This window comes from Fistularia commersonii, chromosome 8 (assembly GCF_037954325.1).
Source record: "Fistularia commersonii isolate RoL2024-O1a breed Wild chromosome 8, RoL_Fcom_v1.0, whole genome shotgun sequence".
Taxonomy (NCBI): Eukaryota; Metazoa; Chordata; class Actinopteri; order Syngnathiformes; family Fistulariidae; genus Fistularia; species Fistularia commersonii.
The window spans coordinates 20,411,763-20,435,702 of NC_141291.1; the positions used below are offsets into that span (position 1 = coordinate 20,411,763).

The window sequence follows — 23,940 nt, forward strand, 5'->3', positions numbered from 1 at the left end:
TAGTTGTGGAGACTTTGCCAGATATTTATTTCATTACAGTCATTTAGTGGACGCTTTTATCTAAAGCGACTTACAAAATCGCAATTCAATAACCGAAGATCCAAAGTACCAGTTGTCGTTATTCAGAAGTCACCACTCTACCAAATAGACATCTCAAAATCATATACATACATACATTACATACATTTATTTCTTCGTTTTTTTTGTTTTGTTTTTTTTTGGGGGGGGGGGGGGGGGGGAGTTGGGGTGGCAAAGTGCGATCAGTGGGGTAGTGCTTGGTGATGAGGTAGGTTTTCAGCTCATGGCGGAAGATGGGCAGTGACCCCGCTGTTCTGACCTTTTCCGGGAGTTTGTTCCACCACTGAGGAGCCAAGACCGAGAAGAGCCGAGACCAGTTTGATCGGCAGCCAGGGGCTCTGAGTGATATTATACTGTTGATGTGTGATAGATTTCACCAGGGAAACAGGAAAGTAAAGACAGGTATTGCTATCAAAGTGCAGCATTGAACAAATTTTAAGGCCATGATGTTCACATTTTAGGTCAAACACTGGAAAGGGCAAAACACACAACAATAGAAAAAAACACACTTTTCTTCAATTATTTTAAACATTAGAGGTTATTCCATGGCTAATGAGTAAAATTAAAGTAGATCAGTCCACAAATGCTCTTGCGTGCATGTACCACAAATGTGTAAATGACCATGGGGTTGAGTCTTTTTAGTCAGCCATTGGCAAAGTGTTTCACCTTGGCTATGACTTGGAAGGGCAGCTGATTGAAAAGCTTTCTGGCTGTGGCATCTGCCTTCCTCCCTGCCGCTCTGTCACCACTTTGATTCATGCACAACCTGACCACAAACAGTAGGCAAGCCACTTTAGCACACAGCAGGAGGGGCTTTCACTTCACAGCTGAGTAGAGAAGGGAGGCACTAAAAAGGATGCAAAAAGAGAAGAGACTGGGGCCATCCTCATAAATAATCTGCCTGATTATTTCAAGGTCCACTCACATATTTGGTGTTGCAAACAAACATCATGTTAACGCAAATGACTTGCTTGTTTTGTTTTGTTTTGTTTTGTTTTGTTTTGTTTGTTGGTTGTTGTTTTGTTTTTTTTGTAACTGGATGACTGGAGCAGTTCATCTTCTTGCATTTCTATTTTTAGGCCCAAATACTAGATGACTTTATGTACATTTCTTGTGGGAAAAAAAATGCATTTATATCTCAAGGTTTCATCAACACAGGTTGTTTAGGTGCTATGCAAGAGCACACAATTCTGTAATCTTTGAACTCTCATACAGTTAATAGATATACAGTATGCGTAGAAAAATACCAGACTACTTTTTCTATCTAACGCAGATGAAAATTAAAATAGAGTCCCTAATTGAATTAGTTGCTTGTTTCCGAAGGACAAGTGGCAATATATTCCTGTAGGTTTCCATATTTTTGGCAACAGTTAAATCCTTGCCATTTCCTTTTTCAGTTTATTATTGGTCAGATGGAGAACCTCCTTGAGAAATGGGGATGGTCAATACATACTGTGTTCATAAGATGTATGTGGGAGAGTTGTGGTTGGGGGAGTACAAACCTCCGCAATGTCTTTCCTGTTCACACACTCAGATAGAATGGGCTCTTGCTGTGAGTTAATGAGGGAATTCAGAACACTTTTAAGCAGTATGTCCACTCTTATCCTGCATGTTCCAATTTTATGGTCTTGGTCTGTTAAAGTCCCATGATTCTGAGTAATGCATTTTTATCCCAGTCAACCTGCTTTTACCATAACACTCTGTTGGGTTACACACCAAATTTTTTTATAGAAAAAGCGAAGTCCATTGGGAGGGTCTCTCTAAATTCAAGTTTGTTTTTTTGCTGAGTAAGAGTAGTAGTGGGATATACCCCCCCCTGTCTTAACCCCTCATCTTCAGGGTCATTTGTGGTTGGGGTGTATCTCATAGACATATTTCAGCAACTTGGTGTGATTAACCGACCCTAGCAAGCTCCAATTTGCCCCCACTAAATTGATGTAATTACTTATTAAACTCTCATTACAATCACTTTTGTTTTTTCATGGCTTAATATAATTGTAAAAAAATAAATCTATAGTCAGCAACTTTTTTCATTAACATGACACTCTCACACAGATCCAGCCTTTATAATATGACCCCTACCAAGGAAAAACATGAAAAAAAGGTCTTTGATAAAATATACAAGACTAGACAAGTTGACAGGCTAAGGACTATTGCAAGGCCAGACCACTGAATAGTCAACTTGCCTTCAAAATGCTGACAAAGGCTGGCTCACCATCAACATTTAAGCCTTCATATAGTTCCAAGAATAAATCATTTTGAGAGAAAATCGCTGTAGTTTCCTCACAAATAGTGCTCAGAGCATGGACTATTTGGAATGTTAAAGTTCTGCATCACTGAAATATATTCAGTCTTTGCAAGTGATGAGAGTAGTGCAGTGACTACTAGAGAAAGTAAGAGATATAATTGGGATTGATTTACATTTAAATTGTATTCTTTCCATAATGATAAAAAACAGAAAATATTTCTTAGATTCCCCATTATCTACTTGTATGCACAACCTGCCAGCCTCCTTTTTTGAGCAAGTTATAACTTATACTAACTGAGATTGTTGTGTATTTTAGGATTAAGTTTAACCCACTTTGTAAACAAAAATGAAACTTCAACCACCTGGCCAAGTGGTTGCATAAGGTGAAGATGGCTGTCCAGAATAAATTAATGTTGATGTTATTAATCCTGCAATCTCTAGTTCTGTGCATCCAAGATACAGTACATTTCTTTGTGAAAAATGTTTTAGGTACATTTTATCTTAAATTTTAAGATAAATTTTTTGGTCCAAACAGTTCCTTGTCCTGTGAAAATGGTGTAATGATATTTTACTGCCATGTTTTTATTATGATCAAGGTGAAATTCCTCCTTGACATGAATTCTACTCAGTTGGATTTCTATTGCACTAGACATACCAACAGCCATTGAATGGTTTTATACATTTGCATTTTTTGCTTTTTGGATTTTTCAAGTCCATGGGCACAGTAAGACAACTGTGAATCCAACAAGTGGCATGTGGAGGGCAGTAAGAAATTGTCAAAAAAGGAAAAATGTAACTACTTCTTCCCATCTGCTGCTCCTTTTACCCTTGGCTTCTGATTTGTGTAACAACGGCAAAACACCTGAGCAGTGTTACAGACCCCCTTGGATGACTGTCTGTCTGCCCCTCTCTCTCTCTGTAATCAGGGGTCCTGTGGAATGTCAAGGTAGGAGAAATGGAAGCCACTCTCTTTTGTTACAGGGGTTACATTTTCCATTATTTTTTTCTTTCCTCTTTTGTTAAGGAAACACATAGGCCCTCTCAACCTTTCTGTTTTAGTGACTTGAACTCCTTCTTTGTGTTCTCTTTCAGCTCTGTTTTATTAAGATTTCCATCTTGTGCCCTGTGCTCCCCTTACATGCTGTGCCTACAGCATGTTTAAGTATGTTTAAGGAGAAAATGTGCTAATTGTCATTTCCATTTTGCCCTTTACAGTTATCTGATAATTATCTTAAGTTATTGTAGCTGGATTCATAATAACAAGAAAACAGCGACCTGACTTAATGCAGTGATTGTTTTATACATCTTCATTTTTTTCACATCTGCATAGAATTTCACTGTCTTTAAACAAATGATTTGTAAATTATTAGCTTAAATTTCTTTCATTTGTCATACAGTAGCAGCAACAAATATAAGGATTAGCTTGAAAACAATTATAAAGACAATAAATATATTATAGTATGAATTCTATAAATAGACAAACAGATAGACAGGCAGACAGACAAGCAGGCAGACAGGCGGACTGACGGACGGACAGATAGATAGACAGATAGATAGTCTATTTCCATCCATCCATCTATCTATTTTTCACATCTTTGTCGTCATTGTTCCATTGTTGACAGTGGAAATACTGACCAAGTCAGCCAAACATACTTAAACATGTTGTAGGCACAGCATGTAAGGGGAGCACAGGGCATTTTTGACATGAGTTATGACTCCTGTTTGTTTTTATCATACATTGTCCAACCAGTCTATACTGTTGCACATGGATAACTTGCTCTGTGCATTAAAGAAGGGATGACCCTTTGAGAAAATCCACCCATCTATCACCCTGTATCCATTAACTGGGATAAAGAAATTTATCATATATGCAAGTGAAGAAACTTCACTGGTCATGGCACGGTGGTGTAGTGGGGGACAGGGGAGTTTACATGTTCTCTCTGTGCGAATGAGAGTCTGTTTGTGTGGCTCTGCAACTGACTGGGGACCAGTCTAGAGGAATACCTCCCCTCTCACCTGATGCAGCTGGGATAGGCTCCAGCATCCCCTACGACCATGAGTAGGATAAGCGGTAGACAATGGATAGATGGATGGAATGTGTCAGGGCTGAGTGTAATAGATTACATATAGGTGTATGTGTTCCATTTCTTTTATCTTTGCTATATATAATGAGCAAAGTAATAGTTAACTTCCTCACTCATTATGGACAAGGATCCACTTCTGAGCCTATCAGATCTAACTAATAGATCATTTTTCTGTGTTGGTTCGGAGGTCCTAAACTTCTTCAAAGACTTTTTACAGATTTAAACTTGGAGGGATCAGTTTCTTCATAATCTATCAAGTTCTAATGAGGGCAGCCCTCCTATTGTAAAATTGTTAGTATCAGGACTTAGTTCAAGCTGCTGAAAAAGTTAAGGGGCAGACAAACCTCTCCGTAGCAGAATACTATCTCAATTTCTGTCAAGTTGATGTAAAGATATTATCAATGAATGACTACAAAAGGGAACCAAGCTATTCAAGTGAGGAATGATGCATGTCACATGCAAAGGCAGATACAGTAAGAGAGAGAAGGTTTGAAAAATTGATCATTTTTTATTTTTTTTATTTTTTATTTATTTTATTCAAGATGATGACACCAAAGTGAAAAATAGAATAAAAAAAATTAAGTAATTAATTAATTTAATAATTAATGTTTGTGCTGTTTTCACCTGTGAAAATTAACTGCAACAATGCTGCAAAAGTGGTGGCACAGTGGTTAGCACTTCAGCCTCACAGCACGAAGGACCCTGGTTCTGACAAGGGGAACTTTATGAGTGGAGTTTGCATGTTCTTCCCATGTCTGCGTGGGTTTCCTTCAGGTTCTCTGGTTTCCTCCCATAGTTCAAAAGCTTGCAAGTTAATTGGAAAAATGGGAAAATGAATGAGGTATGGTATTTTGGCCCTGCGATTGACTAGCGACCAGTCCAGGGTATACCTTGCCTCTCGCCCAATGACAGCTGGGAAAAGCTCCAGCATCTCCCACGGCCCTGAGTGCGGGATAAGCGTCAGAAGATGTATGTATGTATGAATGGTGCAAAAGTCATATTCTGTTTGGTACCATGTGCACCTGCTTTCTACTAACTTTCATTAGGCCTTAATCTCATTGATGCATCACTGAATCAATATGTCAAGTGTCTGGCAACGCCGTGCTCTTAGTAATTGTGGTAGAGTAGTTTCAGATAGGCTGTGAAGTGAATTTTAATTCTGTTGATAGAACAAGGCAACAGAAAAATTGATGTGCTCCTTCGTGAAATGAGGAGGTGAGTGGTGAGAGGAGAGGTTGTAAAGAGTTATGTCAGTCTCGTATGACAATAATGTCAACCAGAAGCAATACATCCATCCATCCATCCATTTTCGTCCACTTAGCTGGGGTCGGGTCACAGGGGTAGTTGCTGAAACAAGGAGGCCCAGACTTCCCTTTCCCCGCCGTTTGGTCCAGCTCTTCTGGGGGGAAGCCTAAGGCCAGCCTCAAGGCACAGTCGCTTACTCTGTGTTCTGGGTCTTCGTCAGGGCCTTTTCCTGTTAGACAAACCCACATGGATAAATTCTTTTTTCAAAAGCAGTTATACAAGATGTCAAGTATAGGTAAAAAACATTTGGAACATATGCTTTGGATCAAACTTAAAATTCCAAAGATTTAGGAGTAAAAAATAGAGGCACCAGATGCCAAATTACAGCTCTATTTCACCTTCGATACAGTACTGTATTTCAATCAATTTCTTCAATTCATGGGACCCCAAAATCAGCCCATTTCTTCTGACAAGTTTATCGTAGAGACTCAATTAGTAAAATGCGTACTATGACAAATATGGATGATCCTTAATGTTTGCTATACAAATATAAATGTTTGCAATAATTTGAGACAATAAAAGTTGGTAAGCACTTCATAAAGGTAAAGCTCCAAGCTACAATTACAAAAGAAAATCTTTGCATTGCACAGTATTGCTGTTGTTTGATACTAAATTCTGAATCTGAACCTTAAAATAAGGCCTCTATACTGAGCAGGCACATAGTTCTCTGAGCTACAGAGAAGACAGATTTGTATATGACTAACAAAAGGCTCATGCCTCCTACGCATCATTCTTACACCTGTGTGTGTGTGTGTGTGCGCGCGTGCGTGCGTGTGTGTGTGATTGGAGTCAATATAAAAATCTATATCATGTTTAATAAAATTCCTTCATAAAATAAAAAGGCCATAATATTCTGTTGTTCCTATTATGCAACTGAAATTATTTACATTGTAATAACCTTGACTATATATTGGGCATGTCCTGATTTGAGTGGGATAAATAGCCAAGTTTTATTAGATGTGTCGTATTTCAGATTCAATTGGGAAATATCAAAAAATAATAACTTTAAGCTTTGTTCTCGCTTTTTTTCTTGGTACAAAAATAGTACGTTAAAAATGTACCAGTCTATTTCAGATGTTTTTTCAGTACCCGGTAGAAAAAAATACATGCATTTAATGAATGTTCATGTAATCTAAGAATAGACATGATTGCTACTCACTCATATAAATAATAATAATAACTAATAAACTTTTTTTAACCTCACAACCTGCAAACTTATTATTTATTAGTAGTGAATTTTGCAGGCATCTTATATCAAGCATTACTATAACATTAAATCCTGCAGGAAGTAATGTAATCACAATCTGACTGACTGACTGCGTCTCTTTCTCAGGTATGACTATGTGGAAGTGAGAGATGGTGTGGATGAGAGTGGTCAGCTGGTTGGAAAGTATTGTGGTAAGATTGCACCCTCTCCTGTCATCTCAGCTGGAAACCAGATCTTCATCAAGTTTGTGTCTGACTATGAGACCCATGGAGCGGGATTCTCCATCAGATATGAGATTTTCAAGACAGGTGGGTGTAAACATAATTAATAATTATCATTCCTCATGATAAATCAAATATTTCATACATATGTTTATTCATATTTGCCTTTTTTGGAAAAGCAGCATATAATTTCCAATTAACTTGTCGCATTGGTAATGATGACTAACTGGTCGTAAACCAACAGTAAGACCTAAAAATCCTATCTGTAAACTTTTTGGTTTTGATAATTCTACATAGTGTGATATAAATATGATATGAATGTAATGCTTTCTACCATCAAGAGTGATTATTAAGTAATACTTATGGGGATTCTTTTCCCCTTTTGCCCTTTTGCTTTTCTCAGTATCTAATATTATCAATTACCCATCCATCCATCCATCCGTCTACCACTTATCCTACTCAGGGTCGTGGGGGATGTTGGAGCCTATCCCAGCTGCCATTGGGCGTAAGGCAGGGTACACCCTTGTCTGAGCGCCAGTCAATCACAGGGCCACATATATAGACAGACAACAGTTCATTTTCTCATTTCCTAATTTTTACCGATTAACCTGCTTCATGTTTTTGGACTGTGGGAGGAAACTGGAAATCCACACAGACAAAGGGAGAACATGTAACCTCCTTACAGAATGGTCCCCTGTTGGAATTGAACCAGGGTCCTTCATGCTGTGTGTCTGAAGTGCTAACAACTGACAGGCGTGCCGCCAACATTATTAATTATTTTTATTATAAATTCTACTGAATCATGCCTGTTCCTTCGACTATCACGAGTAGAACAGTAGAACAGAGTAGGTAAGTATGCCCTGATCGAAACCTTTTCATGGCAGTTGGACTTGAGTTTCTTTTCTTGTAGACATTAATTATTCTTACATAAGAGTCTTTGGTGTCCAGGTGGGTGAGGGCTCGGTGGAGAGCTTAGCAGTTTTCATCCTCTGTGGATCATTTGGCCCAGTATGCAAACTGGTAAGGGTTTAGGGTAGGGGGAGGATGGATTGCAGAGGTTGTTTTGTCTCCTCTATGTAGATGACATCACAATCCTCATTGCAGGGGACAGCATACACCACATTCTCGATCTTATGCCTGGATGTTTTGTCCTTAGGGTGCACCAGTCTTTGCCTTGGGGTATAATGGGGTTTGAAATGTACTGGTATTTGGTGTTGCTTAAAAACCCTAAATTTTTCCGAAAAAACAGCAACATATGGCATAACAATGTCTTTATGTTCGTTCCTGTCTCAGGTTCCTTGCTCTTCTGTCTGGTGGTTTCTGTTTTGGTAAAGGCCCAACCCTAGCCCTAACCCTTACCCCACAAGGTTTAAGGCTTTCCCTAATATATTGGACCTCAGTTTTCCTGCCTTCAGTAGTTGATGGGAAGTTGTTTTTTTTTTTCAGGGGTGTCAGGTTCCGATTAACCCAAGTTCGTGTTCAAGTGGGTGATTCGAGCCAAAGACCAGGTATTGGTCTTTGTGTGTTGGTTTCTGGTGTCTGTCGGTCTCCAATAGATCTTAAAAACTGTAGGCTTCTGTTGAATATGAACTAAACTGTCCAAGAAAGAGTGTGTGAATGTTATTTTTTAGGTTTCTGAAAAATATAAGTCTAATATAGATTCTCATGTATACATGTTTGCAATTGATTACATTTTTGAATAAATTTATATATTAAGACTTTTGCAAATGAGAACCTCAACCCAATGAAACATTAATCTAAACATGTCCCCATAGGTAGAAAAAAAGTCAGGTTAATGTGTGACAAAAGAGTGGCAGCAAGAATGAAGGAAAAAGTGTACAAAACAGTGGTGAGAGCACCAATGTTGTACGGTTTGGTAACAGCGGCATTAAGGGAAAAAGGCAGAGCTGGAGGTAGCAGAGATAAAGGGTTGAAGTTCTCTTTGTGAGTGACAAGTATAGATAGGATCAGGAATGAGTCCATCAGAGCCACAGCACATGTTCGACGTATTAGAGATAAAGTCCGGGAGGCCAGACTAAGATTGTTCGGGCATGTACAGGGGATGGATGGTGAATATAATGGTAGAAGGATATTGAGTTTGGAACCGTAAGGTTCTAATATTTTGAGATAGGACAGTGGACAGTTTTTTTTTGAGTTTTCTTGAGATGTAAGCCATAATCAGCAATATTAAAATAATAAAAGGGCTTGCAATATTTCAGTTGATTTGTAATGAATCCAGAATGTATGACATTGTTGATTTTGTAATTGCATTACAGAAGATAAAGATATCGCAATATTCTAATTTTCTGAGACAGTCCTGTATTGTCTGTATATGGCAATAGCTCGCCTCTGTTTTTGTTTTGTGCATCTCCATCGGATTTCGTCCTGAGCAGCTTTCTTTCAATACTATTAGAGATGATTGCCCTGAATGACTGTAGTCCCTATTCCCCTGCTTTTGTAATCATATATATTTGTTGGATGCAGTTCTTGTGCACATTTTTCTTCCTCTCTTTGAGGAAGTTTCCTGGTTCCACAGAAATCTCCATGTGTAGAATGGGATTGACTCACTAATAGTTTAGTTTTACCAGGATATCTCTCACCTGTTTCATAGATGAACCTCAGTGAGAGAATGTTTAGGCCCTTCAGTAAAGCTGTTCACAAGCTCCAGGAGAAATACATATGACACGCAGGGGAATGAAAAAATCTAATTGGTCTTTCATTGATGGCCCATAAACAGTCCTCCACCTGGACGACCAGCTGTGAGGAAGAGGTTCTTAAAGGCGTACATATCGCAATAGAGGAAACAACAATAAGCAGCTATACAACAGAGCTGAACAAGTCCTAATATTTTATTCTGGATCTATACAACTGCAGGTCCGGAATGCTCAAGGAACTTCACCACCTTCACTGGTGTAATTAAGTCTCCAGGCTTCCCAGAGAAGTACCCTAACAACTTGGATTGTACTTTCATGATATTTGCCCCGAAGATGTCAGAGATCATTGTAGATTTTGAAAATTTTGAGTTGGAGCCTGATCCCACCCCCCCAACTGGCGTGTTCTGTCGCTACGACCGTTTGGAGATCTGGGATGGTTTTCCTGGAGGTGAGCTGCTTGCGCAAACACGCACACACACACACACACACACACACACACACACACACACACACAAACATATGGATGTGTGTTTATATATATACACTGCTCAAAAAAATAAAGGGAACACTGAAATAACAAATCCTAGACCTGAATCAATGAAATATTCTTATTAAATACTTTGTTCTTGACATAGTTGAACGTGTTGACAACAAAATCGAACAAAAATTATCAATGGAAATCAATTGAGTGTGACTAATGGAGTTCACACTCAAAACGAAAAGGGGAAAACACAGTACAGGCTGATCCAACGCTGATGTAATGTCCATAAAACAAGTCAAAATGAATCAGTGTTGCTTCCTAAGTGGACAGTTTGATTTCACAAAAGTGTGATTGACTTAGAGTTACACTGTGTTGTTTAAGTGTTCCCTTTATTTTTTTGAGCAGTATATATATATGCAGTATATACTCCAGTATATATATATGTATATATGTATACTGTAGTATATACTGTACATACTATAAATCTAGGTAGATAGACAGAATGTTTACTTTGTTTATATAGATAAATCAGCAATACTGGATGGGGAAAGACGCATTTCATATATAATAACAAAACCACACGCTTTTTGGGATAAATATCTGTACCCATATCTGAAAGTATGTAACAAAAGTTTGAGATTCTTATACATTCAACATGTCAGCAAATGAACAAAACCACTTGGCTAAAAAAGTGTCACAGCCATAAAGACTCAGTATCAGTTTTTGAAATAACAAGAGCATGAGGGTTAGCACCATGTTGCAAAGGGAACATCAGCGCTCCATTCTCCCTTTCCCATTGGAAATGGAGAGAAAAGCAGCAGGCCATGACAAGCTTCTTTAAAATTTTATAGTGCTAGGAAGTCATGCAGATAATCTGTGGGAGGTTTTTTTTGCTCACTGCAGACCTTAGTGACGTAAAAAGCACATACTCATAGAGAAGTAACCTGGGTTATGATGATTAATCTGAGCTATCGCATTCCTGATTCATAAATCCCTGTGGATCTGGCCTTTACTTTTCATGTACGAACTGGGCTTAGAGAGGCATTTTTGGAGTACAGGAAGGCAGGACTGTCAGTTGCCACTGCTAACAGCATTAGTAATCACAGATAAGTGGCAGGTCTCTGCCCAGTAACAATTGAATGCATGTGATCATACCATGAGAGGCATGGCAGGTTCACGGTGCTCCTCTGCTGTCCCTCCTAACCCTACTGACTTGTCGATTTTAATCTACTACTGTTTCTCCACTAATGTCCCCACTATTCCCACTATTTCTCCAATAAATTTGCTTAGTTCCACATTTAGCTTTATTCTTCTCTGTAACAATCTCTCTACTATCCGGGGTTTGTCTTTCATTGTGACCCCCCCCCCCCCACACACACACACACACACACACACACACACACACACACACACCCCATAAAACTCAATTAGCTATAGCTATATTTCACCTCATGTCTACAGAGTATGTACAATAAAGTTTGGCTGCAAGAAGATGGCCTGAGGTATATACAGCTAGCAAACAGACAGTGTGACCTCTCCACCCCACAGGTCAATTATCCTCCACCTTTCTCCCTGTAGTGTTAACAATCAATCTAGGAATATAGGGAGTCCTTATTGGGAGGGTCTTGAAATAGTGTTTGGGTTGTTTTTTTTTCCTTTTCTTCTTGACTGTATTTTATTGGAGATAGACTAAATAAATTCCTTGTGATTTTTTTGGCCAGCCATGCAAGGCAGCCATATACAGCTTAAATATGTGTTCTTTTCAGATACAGTTAAATTTTTATAATTTTCAGAAGAAAGAAATTTCAACAAAAATTCAACAAAATCTATGGGGCCAACAAAAAAAAGTGAGGGAATGAAGGAATGGGAATGGAGTGAATTTCAATTTTACTGTATTGAAAACTAGGATTGTGCCAGGAGTTTCCCACCATTGTATGCCCTCATGAAAATAAAAAAAACTAGACTTTTATACAAGTATTACAACATGCACACTTCTTAATAATACATCTAGTAAACAGATTTGTAGACTGAATCCTATGTATTTTCAAAATGTGGAATCTTGCAATTTTTGAAAGTCTAAATATGATGTCATATTCACCCTTAATTATTATGAATACCATTGCTGATTAAAGTTAAGCACATCCCAAAATAAAAGCCTTGTTTATTTCCAATATAGAAACTAAATACGGTGATCTTTTACAGGCCCAGGAGGGCAAGCTGTTAACACATTTTACTGTGTTGAGAAGTTCTCAGTCCATGGGGGGGGGTTGTAAGGGAAAGAGGATGGTATGATGTTACTAACACTTCATTGATCTGTGAAAAGTATAAATTCACTCTTGACAAGTCATTGACAAGTCTTTCCTCCTATTTACAATCAGCTAATAAATCTCAGTCGACAATCTCAATCAGATTAAGCCACAAATTCCTCACTAAATACTGTAACTTTATGAACAACTTTGCCGTATCTAACTCCTGAACTAACCTCATACATAGAACTTTGGACAAGTACATTTAAAATCTATGTAGTAAATTAATATATCTACAATTAGGGCACATGGAAATGTACCAAGTCAATATATTCAGGATCTGCACTTTAAGTTATTAAATCACAATTATTTCATTTATAATATATGCATTTATATTATAATCTAAAGTTAATTTAAGGTCTTTTTTCATATAATGATACTAATTTTTTTACCCTTAACCCCCTGAAACCTGAGCTTATATTTGCCAAGTAGAATGAAGAATGATGTGTGGAAAACTCTACATTAAATGCCCTGTAAGACCCTAGGGTTGCAAAGGGTCATATTATCTGTGTGCCTTTGAACATTCTCAGTCATCCATACCATCTATGGTGAGCACATGCTGAGTCAAGACCATCTGAGATCTAAGTTCCCTTTCTCACCTGTTGCTTTTTGCTATCAGTGGGTCCTTACATTGGGAGATACTGTGGACTGAACACACCGGGAAGAATCATCTCCTACACAGGAATCTTAGCGCTGACCATCAACACAGACAGTGCCATTGCCAAGGAAGGGTTCTCTGCCAACTTTACTGTCATTGAAAGGAAAGTTCCAGAGGGTGAGCAACACTAACAAGATATAAATAATGGCATGCTTTGAGATGCAAACAAAATCTGAATCCAAAGACTCTAAGACAACAACAGTGACAACAACAAAAAACAACAAATAATAACAATATTTGCCATTATTATTATTTATTTATTTATTTATTTAATACAGAACTCAAAAATACTGGTAACCCAGCTCTCTGTCACACACACATGTTTATATACACCATTATATATTCTTAATAGTCATTAGTTTCTAAAGATTATTGAAGATGGACAACAGTCAACATATTCTAGTCCTCTTTTGACTTCACCTTGCCTGAAGTAGCTATTAAGTAGTATTAACATATGTGTTAATGGAATCATTTGACAGAATTTTTGTGCAAAGAACTTCAAAATCATCTTCAAAATACTGCACTGTCATCTTCATAGTAAGGAGATGTGAATGCATGACCAGATGTCTGTCTGCAATCATTTTATGCTGTTGTAGAGCATATGTGAGCATATGAGACTCCTACTCAAAACAAAAGGTCATAATTTTAATTTTCATTCTTAACTATCATTGCAGTCCTTTCTGTGACAGTGTGACAATATCCAACTCCAAAGGGATGAAAAGCGGACCTCAATCTGACCCAGCTGTTTCTTTAGCCATGGAGCTAAGGAGGTCTGAAAAATGACTGCCCGAGTCAACACAAACAAAAAAAAAACACTCTGGATAGATGGCTCACTGAGCGTGATTTACAGCCACAAAAGACAAATATGTATCTGAATTCCCCAAGGATTGCGAGAAGAGAAAATAAAGATGATGTTTTGGGGAAGGTGACAGATATTGACTGAAATGCCTAATACAGGCATGAACTTAGCACACACTCAATCTTTTATGAAGACATTTTTACTTCTTAATGCAGAACGCTTCCATTCTGCATCCATTAGAACCTGGAGAGCAAAACAGAAAGGATTCAGTGAGGCATCACTGATGTGCATCTCTTTTCTAGCCAGCAGCACAGAGTTCCTGTCATGTCACATCCTCCATTCCAGAGGAAACATAGAACTTCAACTTTTGGGGACAAATATAAAGTAAATTCTGACATCCATGCTCAGTATGCAACTAAATTACTTTAACTCTCTTCCTTTGTTGTTTCCTCTTCCATTCTCTCTTTCTCCAGACTTTGACTGCAGTGACCCTTTGGGAATGGAATCTGGAGAGATAACCTCCGACCAAATCATGGCCTCATCCCAATATAATCCCAGCTGGTCCCCTGAGCGTTCTCGACTCAACTACTATGAAAATGCATGGACCCCCGTTGAAGACTCAAACAAGGAGTGGATACAGGTATCCTCTTGCAATATGCAATATTGCTTTTATTATTGTTAAAATATCAGACAGTCTGAATGTCACTTTTAGCCAATTTGTTGTATAAATTAAATTTGTCGTGGCCCTCTAAATAAAATCCATATTTCTCTGCCCCTGTGTGTTGCTAGCTAAGACAATGAGGATGAATGAAAGAATTGCATTGAGACTACTACTACTAATCATCATCATCATTTTTCAATAGCGGTTTTTCATATTTCTAAGCATATTACATGTTATCCCTCTGTAATTCCATGTCAAATTTTGTTTCCATGTATTTATATTAAAAGTGATATGATCCAGGCTTAGTCTGAACCAAAATAGAGCTGGATCAGAGCTGATCCCCTCATTCTTTGTGATTCTCTTTTATCACACATCACACCAGACACTTTATTAGTTTCAAACTGCTTGCACATGCTTCTTCACCTCCTTTCCACACTCTCTGTTGCTCTGTCCTGTTGACCTTAGGTACGGGTACTTAAAATCCTCCACCCCCTTTATTTGTACTCCCTGTCTCCTCACATTTCCACTTCAACACCTCTCATTCACAATTGTGCATTCTAACCTTGATTCTTCTCCTTTCCAGGGCATACCTCAACTCTCAAGATTCACTTCCCCCCTTGTCCCTGTCCTAACTTCAGATCATAATGCAAACATCATAGTCCATGGAGATTCCTGTTTAACCTCATCTTTCAGTCTGCCCATTACCATAGTAATCCGAAAGTGACTCAGACCAACAATGTGGACCAAACAATGGTCCACATTGAACTCCTCTGTCACAGCTACAGCACTTTACGTCTCTGTCTCACAACACTCATACAAGTCCAGTGCCACTCTAGCATACTTCTACCACTTCATACTTACCTGTAGTCATAAAGTACCACAGTTTGTCTCTCGCCACCCTTCCCCCGTGCCTATTCTCAAGCAAAAAAGAAACAAAGCAACTCTCTCCCTTTCTCTGTAATTCTCCATCAACATTCTTAATGCAAATGCTGCATCTGTAGAACTCTTTCTTGGTATAAACCCCACTGTTGGTCATAAATTCTGTACTCAAGCTTCCACTGCTATGTCCGATAACTTTAATGGGTGACTCATCAACTCTATTTCTCCACATACATAAATAACACAACTCTCCAAATATCCCCTGTTCATAAATATGGCACTGGCACACTTCTCCATTCCTGGGGCATCCTTTCACTTTCCTGTTAAACAACCTATTCATACACTATACTGCCACTTCTACTTGAAATGTCCATACCTCCACATGTATATCATCAGAACCAACTGCCTTTCCATTCTTCATCCTCTTCGGTTCTCTCCTCACTTCACCTTTAAAAATCAATACTGCTTCGTGGTTCACAATAGTCACCTCTTCTACCCTTAGTTCTCTCTCATTTTCCTAATTCATCAACTCTTCAAAGTACTCTTTCCATAATCCCATCACACCGCTATCACCTTTTCATGTAGCACATACTTCCCACCTCTATTGATCTGTTTTGCCAACCTATATAAACAGTGTGTCCTCCTTCCAATCCAGCCTACCATACAGGTCATCGTATGCCCTTTCATTGGCATTTGCTGCCTCTACCAGTACCTTAAATTGCAATTACATGTTGTTGTTGTTGTTCTTGTTGCTCTTGTTCTTGTTCTTGTTCTTGCTCTTGTTCTTTATGTTCTTGTTCTTTTTGTTGTTGTTGTTGTTGTTGTTGTTGTTGTTCTTCTTCTTCTTCTTCTTCTTCTTCTTCTTCTTCTTCTTCTTCTTCTTCTTCTTCTTCTTCTCATTATTATTATTATAATGCAGTTACTATTTATTAATGTAACTATTACTATTATTATGCACTATATTTATTTTACCTCTCTTAAGCAATATTTTCAAGATTGAATTATAAGTTTAAACTTTATTCCTCAACTCCCAAACCAAAACTAAAAAAACAAACACCTTGTACTGGAGCAGGGGTGTCAAACTCTTTTTCACAGATGGCTACATCAGCATTTAGTGTTCGCCACAACACTGGTATTAAATGGAGTTTGATTCTTCATTCATTCTTTCATGAAGGCTGATTAAGCTGCAATGCATCTGACAGGTCACTGTCAGATGCATAGTAAACAGTTAGTTATTTCTTTCATTATCATTTCCTGTTTTGCCAAATGTAATTAAGCATTATAATTGATTTTAATGTTGTCTCAGTACTATAGAGAGAGGTGTGTGTGTGTATGTGTGTGTGTGTGTGTGTGTGTGTGTGTGTGTGTGTGTGTGCGCGCGCGCGCACGCTCTTCTTTGCATAATTAGGATGATGTGGTGCTATTCAGCATTTAGGGCTGTGTTAGCCAGGTCATTTATCATCTGTTTTTTACACTCAGATAAACTGGTACCCCTCTAAGAGGTTTTGGGTTTGAAGCAGGACAGGCAAAAAGGCATTATACCACCATATTCTTATCCTTTTTCAAAAACTGCAGTTGCACATCATTTTATCTCTTCCAACCCCCTTGACAAGGCTTTTCTGCAGACCAGCAAGGAGATGTAACATGAGTAGACTGTGGATTGCTAGTAGCTTTATGGAATGAACAGAAAGGGGTTTCTACAGCAGGCTTGACAGAAAATAAATGAGAGCACACCTTAGAATACCAAGGCCTCAACACTGGCAAAATAACAAAATCTACTATCAGACAGAAATGTGGGAAAATGCGATGCCGCTAACATGAGATCTAATGGCCACTGTCCCCAGCTTGATTCTCTCAATATAAGTAGAACTGGGCCTCTGTCAGGCAGCAGCCATTGACTGCATATACTCAAGATTTATTATTTACTACGTTTTGGATAGAACCCAACTGCTATTAACTGGCAGCTATTTTTATTGATCAACTAAAAATTCCAGTATGAAATACATATTACCCTATACAGTTAGTGAAGGTTGTATGTTTTGTTTGTTTTAAGAAGCGGTAATTAGTAAATTATTGAGGACAGACTAATACTTGGGCAGATGGATGGAGAAAAAATATCCTGATAAAATGCAGTGAACTAGTGCTTTATAAGTATGCTATGAAAACATGTGTCTCATAATCACAGTCTGCCTTATGTTTTCTATAAATGGTACAATCATCAAACACTTTCTAGTTGTGACTTACCTTCAGTATGCCTGTTGTACATCCTACATGTTGTTGAGTTCATCAATGTTACTCAGTGTGCCATTAATGGGCCTCAAAAATAATGCACATGAAAGAACACTGGAAAACTAGACTGTTCTCTTGCAGTCTAAGCTGAAGTTTTAGTCATGTACCACGACATACAACACATCAAATTACAAAAAGAAAGCTAATTATCTTTTAGTAGTTTTTACTAAAACCCTTAATGCGACCAAAGGGTTTCTGCAACTTATAAAAAAGTTCTTCTATTTCTCAGCCATCTGAAACCAAACTTGTTCCATCATTAGACTGACTCACCACATGTATCTCTCCTAGATTTTCGTAGTGCTGCAATACAACACTCCTGCATGCAATTACTCTTAATGAATGTCAGCTCAGTCTGTCAGAGACATTCATAATGCATATTAGCGTTAAACAGTCTGCTTCATACGCTAAACAATTACAATTATTTGAAATGCCATTGCCTCCAGAGCAACGACACACAAAATCGGTTTCTAGATAAACTGTTTTGCTTACCACTTTTGAAGCATACCATATGGAAATATATAGATAGACCACATACAAAATTAACCCATACGGTCTGACGCTACTGCCTCAAGGCAATGTCTGCACGATTGTAAAATTTAAGTAACAGTTCATAATTGGTTTATAATGGCATGCATGAAGGCATAGTATTTGTATTCAATATATGTGTTTCTTTCTCTTGGATGGATTATAATACAATTGCAGACCCATTTTCAATTAAACATCCAATTCTATCCAATAGGTTCATCTCAGGAAATAAATGTGTTGTCTCTTTTGTTCAATCAGTCAGTCAATCAATCAACGAAAAAATCTATTTCATTCAAAGAATAAACTATAAATTTGAAAAAAGTAAATCAGTTTTCCTAAGTGTTTTCTCCTCTCTTTGCCCTCCACAGGTGGATCTTGGGTTCTTACGTTTTATCTCAGCTATTGGTACCCAGGGTGCTATATCCCAGGAGACCCAGAAGATTTATTTTGTTAAGTCCTACAAGGTGGATGTCAGCTCGAATGGAGAGGATTGGATCACTCTGAAGGAGGGCTCAAAACAAAAGGTGCTGGATCAGTTTCTCAAAAATTCAAAGATAAAAGCTTTGGTTCTGAGGGCATCAACTTGATAGCTAAAAAAAATAAGTGACAGGGAAACCTTGAATTGAAAGAAAAAAGGTCAGAACACATGAACGTTTGGTGATTTTGGCAATTAAAGCAAACTGGAAAGTGTATATATGTATCTAGTGTTTATTTTTTTACTTTTTGTCATTTATTGAATTTTAGTGACAACAATATTTGATAATCCTCCCTGAAACCAACCTGCTAGATTTAATTTAGGGTTGGCAATATTTCTTTAGAGCTTTAGACAGTGGGCTACACTGAGCTATTCGGACTGAAGTTTCTGTTACCACTATGCAATTATACACTTTGTTGAGGTGGTTATATACTAACTCTGAGTGGTTTGTATTTACTGTACAGACTAGAAGTAGCAGTGGCCATAAGGATTTTCGTAGCAAAGTTTCTCTTGTGACATCAAGGGTGATAAAAGACCATATGGCAAAGCCATTCGTGTGAAAGCATGGAGGAAGTTGATGATGTCAAAATCACTGAAATCAAGTCACAGGTTTTAAAGATACAGCGATGGTAGGCCAAAGGTGTTTATCTTACCAAATTGAAATGTTTTGGACCAAGTTGTAAATAACTTTGGAATTCTAAAGAGTTGGGGTCTGTTGCTGAAATATGTCGAATAGAACGTTCAACATATTTAACAATATATGTCAAAATCACTGAAATCCAGCTGCAGGTTTATAAACTACAGCCATGGCGGTACAAAAGTGTTTATCTCACCAAGTGGTATTGTGCTGTCTTGTTTAAAGGTCAGCTATGTCACTGTGCACCCTTGGGTTATGTTGTTACAGCACAAGTGCAAGGTGTCAATAACAGTTAATTCTTGGTCATTTAATCACTTCAGTACTACAATCCATTGTCCTTCAGAACAGACTCCACCAACAGAGATAAGCACCTTGTTCATGTTGCAAGTTCTGACTTTGATTTCACAGACCTCTTTGTGCCACTACTTTTGTTGAAAAAGGGAAGTGTAAATTTAAAACTGACAGGAAAATACTGCTCACTGACTGACTATTCATGTCTTGTTTCTTTATGTGTGGAGATTTATACAGCACATACTCATCTGAGAACTAAGTGGGAAATTCCGAGATCAGTATGTTGTGGAAAAGTCAGTTCAGTGAGTTTTGACAGTACATTTTAAGTTTCTTTTCTTTAAGGTTTTCCAAGGTAACACTAACCCATTAGATGTTGCCAAGACGATGCTGCCAAAAGCCACACTTGCACGCTTTGTCCGTATTCGTCCTGTCACCTGGGAAACTGGTGTTGCTCTACGGTTTGAGGTGTATGGGTGTAAGATATCAGGTTAGTACTGCTATGAATATCATTTTTAAATGCATACAAATGCATATATCTATATGTGTGTGTAAATATATAAATATGTATACCTATGGAGAGAGAGAGAGAGAGAGAGAGAGAGAGAGAGAGAGACTTTAACACTTCTGAGCACTTCTGAGTCTTCACTTCACAGGGTTAGTATTATTTGTATAAAAGTCTGCATAAGAGAAATATATTAGAGATATGTGCATGAGATGAACAGGGAGTATGCTCTACATATGTGTGGCTATTCTGGCCGAGATAAATGCAGCCACATCAGGGTTCCAGCTGGGCTGTATTTTTGGGGATCACAACCAGACCACAGCACAGATTGAAGCCACCACAGGACTTCTGACATTATGTCAGCACACTCAGAAGACTGCCAGCTTTACTGCAGGGAAGAAGCAGTCAAGGAGTGGAGCAAATGTGGAGTTTTTGAGGGCTGTCTAAATTTCAGAAGTCCTCCTAATCCATAGTAAGTCTCTAAACATAATTCACATTCCCACACTTCTCTAAAACATTTTTCATGTTAAAGGGCCAAAACAGAGCACTGACCATTGACAGCAATCTGGTCATCTTAAACTACAAGCATCAGAGGGAGAGTTTGTCCATAAAAGGGTGCAAAATGTTTTCCAGTCATAATGTCTATATCCACCAGGTGACTATCCCATATCTCGTCATTAATAAGAAAATCTGCTGCCCTGCTGTTAGCACATTGACCCCCAAACATAAATATTTGTGATGAACCAATGATACTCCACCCAAACCCTAAACGTGGCCCACAGATCCATAAATATGCATCTTACCATGCACATGTTCCTCTGGGTGTGTCACTGCACACATGCCATCTTAGATTTTATTGTCATCATAGTTGAGGTTGTTTAACAGCCATATGTAACCTGGGAGCTCATATAACGTCTGAACTCAGTTCAATCACACAAACACCCCTGTTTCTCATATCTTAGTATTTCAAAGGCAGACAGCTTTTCATGCTTCCAGAGGTTTGGCTTCTGTAATCATACTCAAATAGATGTTTGCCAAAGGAAAAAAAAAGGAAAACAAGTTAAGAGTCCTCCAAGTATTGTTGTTTTTAGGTAGTGTTTACTTTTTTGTTTTGTTTTGTTCAGTTCCACCCTGTTCTGTTTTTTAAAGTCTTCTCTTTGATACAGATATGCAAAATTCATTGTAGGAAGTTATTATTCTGTTTTCAGTCATTATATTGTTGCTGACCACATTTACATATATGCACATACATTTAACATGAAACATGAATCCTGTTTGATGTCAAAATTGTGTGATGTGTGTGTGTGTGTGTGTGTGTGTGTGTGTGTGTGTGTGTGTGTGTGTGTGTGTGTGTGTTTGTGATTCTGTGTCTGTCATGAAGACAAGTAGAGGAGGAGTAACAAAATAGCTCTCTCCTTTGGCTTTCTCTTCTCTTATTGTTAGACGAATGCTATGCTATGCTATGTTCTACAGGGGGTCTTGAGATGATGAGACCAGAAACTAGGAAAAGAAGAGACACATCCTATCCCATCGATATGGACAGCTGTGTAGTAGAAAGTGGATGAGCGCAGAGCACAGAATAAATGTGCAGGCAATGTGTTTCTGTTGAAGTATTTGAGCTTTGACTGGAGAGAGTCAGGATAATATAGATGAGAAGAACTGCTTACAGAATGCAGGAGGTTGAAATACCAATGGAAGAGGGTTTTAATTAGCTGCCAAGAGACAAGTGCTTCAGGCAGAGGAATTAGTATGCATGAAATGTGTAGACTGGAAGAGAATAAAGGGAGAGATCACAGGAATGTTACATAAAGAGAATTGTCCTTCTCACTTTGACTTTCACCATTGCTTTGACCCCTGTACGAACCTTGAACTCACTCAGCGAAAATCACAACTAAACACTTTCTTTGCTGTCTTTTAGAGTACCCCTGCTCTGGTATGCTTGGTATGGTATCAGGCTTGATCACTGACAACCAAATCACTGCATCATCACATACTGACCGGAGCTGGGTACCTGAGAACGCTCGTCTATTGACCAGCCGCACGGGCTGGATCCTGCTTCCTCAACCACAGCCCTTCACCCATGAATGGCTGCAGGTGGATCTAGGGGATGAGAAGCTGGTGAAGGGTCTCATCATTCAAGGAGGGAAGTATCGTGAGAACAAGGTTTTCATGAAGAAGTTCAGACTTGGCCACAGCATTAATGGGTCTGACTGGAGGATGGTGATGGACACTGTTGGGAACAAGCCAAAGGTATGGGGTGTGCTTTGGAATTTGGTTGATGTTATAGCAATATTGTTTATCTTGAGTATGGAGCAGTCTAAATTAGACTGAGAGAAGTCAGCATTCGTAAGCAACAATAATGTTTCATACATAAAAAAGTACTACAGATAAAGTATTTCCCCTAGGAATGCTGGTTTAGATGTACAGAGAAGGCCAGTGAGAGCTGCAACGTGCCTTTGTAGATCTAGCATAAGACAAAAGCACACGGCAGGGCATTGTTGAAAAGACAAGAAGCAGAGCTGGAGGTAGCAGAGATGAAGATGACACGGCAGGGCATTGTTGAAAAGACAAGAAGCAGAGCTGGAGGTAGCAGAGATGAAGATGTTAAGGATCTCTTTGGGTGTGACAAGGGTGGATAGGATCAGGAATGAGTGTATCAGAGGAACAGCACACGTTAGATGTTTCAGAGTGGGCAGACTGATGGCTTGGTCATGTACAAAGAATAGGTGTTGAATAAATTGGTAGAAGGATGCTGGAGTTGGGGTTACAGGAAGACAAATGAGAAGGTTTTTGGGTGTCGTGAAAGAGGACCTGAAGTTAATAAGTTAATAAGAGCATACAGGGCATAGGATTAGAGGAAGGATTGACTGTGTAGACCCCTGAAAGGAAAAGAAGATTCTGGCAAATTATTCAAAAATATCTCCAATAGGATGTCTGTGCATCAGTGCACATAGTGATGTATTAAGTGTTAAGGCTCTGCAGAATGGTATTGTTCCTTAGTGCAAGTCAATTTCAGCAATCTTATGAATATCTTTCGACTTTTTCCTTCACTGAACAGGGACATTTCAGTCCTTTAAGTAGAATTAGAGAAACTTCAATGGAGGAATGAGAGAGTAAATATAATGGAGAATCAGAATTAGAATCAGAATTGCTTCATTCGCCAACTAATTTTCCAACTACAAGGAATTTGCTTTTGTTCACCGTGCTAAACAAACAACATGTAACAGGCATTAAATAAGTGAAAAATAAAGTGAGATCGGGGTGATCGTGGTTGATCGTGGAAGAGTACTACAGATGCAGTATTTGCGTTGAGAATGCTAATAGAAAAGTACAGAGAAGGCCAGAGGGAGTTGCATTGCATTTTTGTAGACCTAGAAAAAGCATATGACAGGGTGCCAAGAGAGGAGCTCTGGTATTGTATGAGGAAGTCTGGAGTGGCAGAGAAGTATGTTAGACTGGTGCAGGACATGTATGCTAGCTGTGAGACACTGGTACGGTGTGCTGTAGGGGTAACAGAGAAGTTCAAGGTGGAGGTGGGACTCCATCAGGGATCAGCTCTGAGCCCCTTCTTGTTCGCAATGGTGATGGATAGGCTGACAGATGAGGTTAGACAGGAATCCCCATGGACCATGATGTTTGC

General features: G+C 38.6%; 1 protein-coding gene across 7 annotated transcripts in view; it reads left to right on the plus strand.

The window, feature by feature from the left end:
- Window positions 1–23,940, plus strand: part of nrp1a (neuropilin 1a) — a 47,821-nt gene that overhangs the window by 6,823 nt on the left and 17,058 nt on the right. For 6 of the 7 annotated variants that reach the window (XM_086151576.1, XM_086151577.1, XM_086151578.1 and 3 more), the window contains 7 exons: window positions 7,049–7,230; window positions 10,018–10,245; window positions 13,204–13,359; window positions 14,515–14,681; window positions 18,764–18,919; window positions 20,141–20,285; window positions 22,219–22,550. In XM_086151576.1, coding sequence (XP_086007702.1) covers window positions 7,049–7,230; window positions 10,018–10,245; window positions 13,204–13,359; window positions 14,515–14,681; window positions 18,764–18,919; window positions 20,141–20,285; window positions 22,219–22,550 — 1,366 coding nt within the window. The remainder of the gene's footprint in view (window positions 1–7,048; window positions 7,231–10,017; window positions 10,246–13,203; window positions 13,360–14,514; window positions 14,682–18,763; window positions 18,920–20,140; window positions 20,286–22,218; window positions 22,551–23,940) is intronic. The other variant, XM_086151582.1, reaches the window with a different exon arrangement.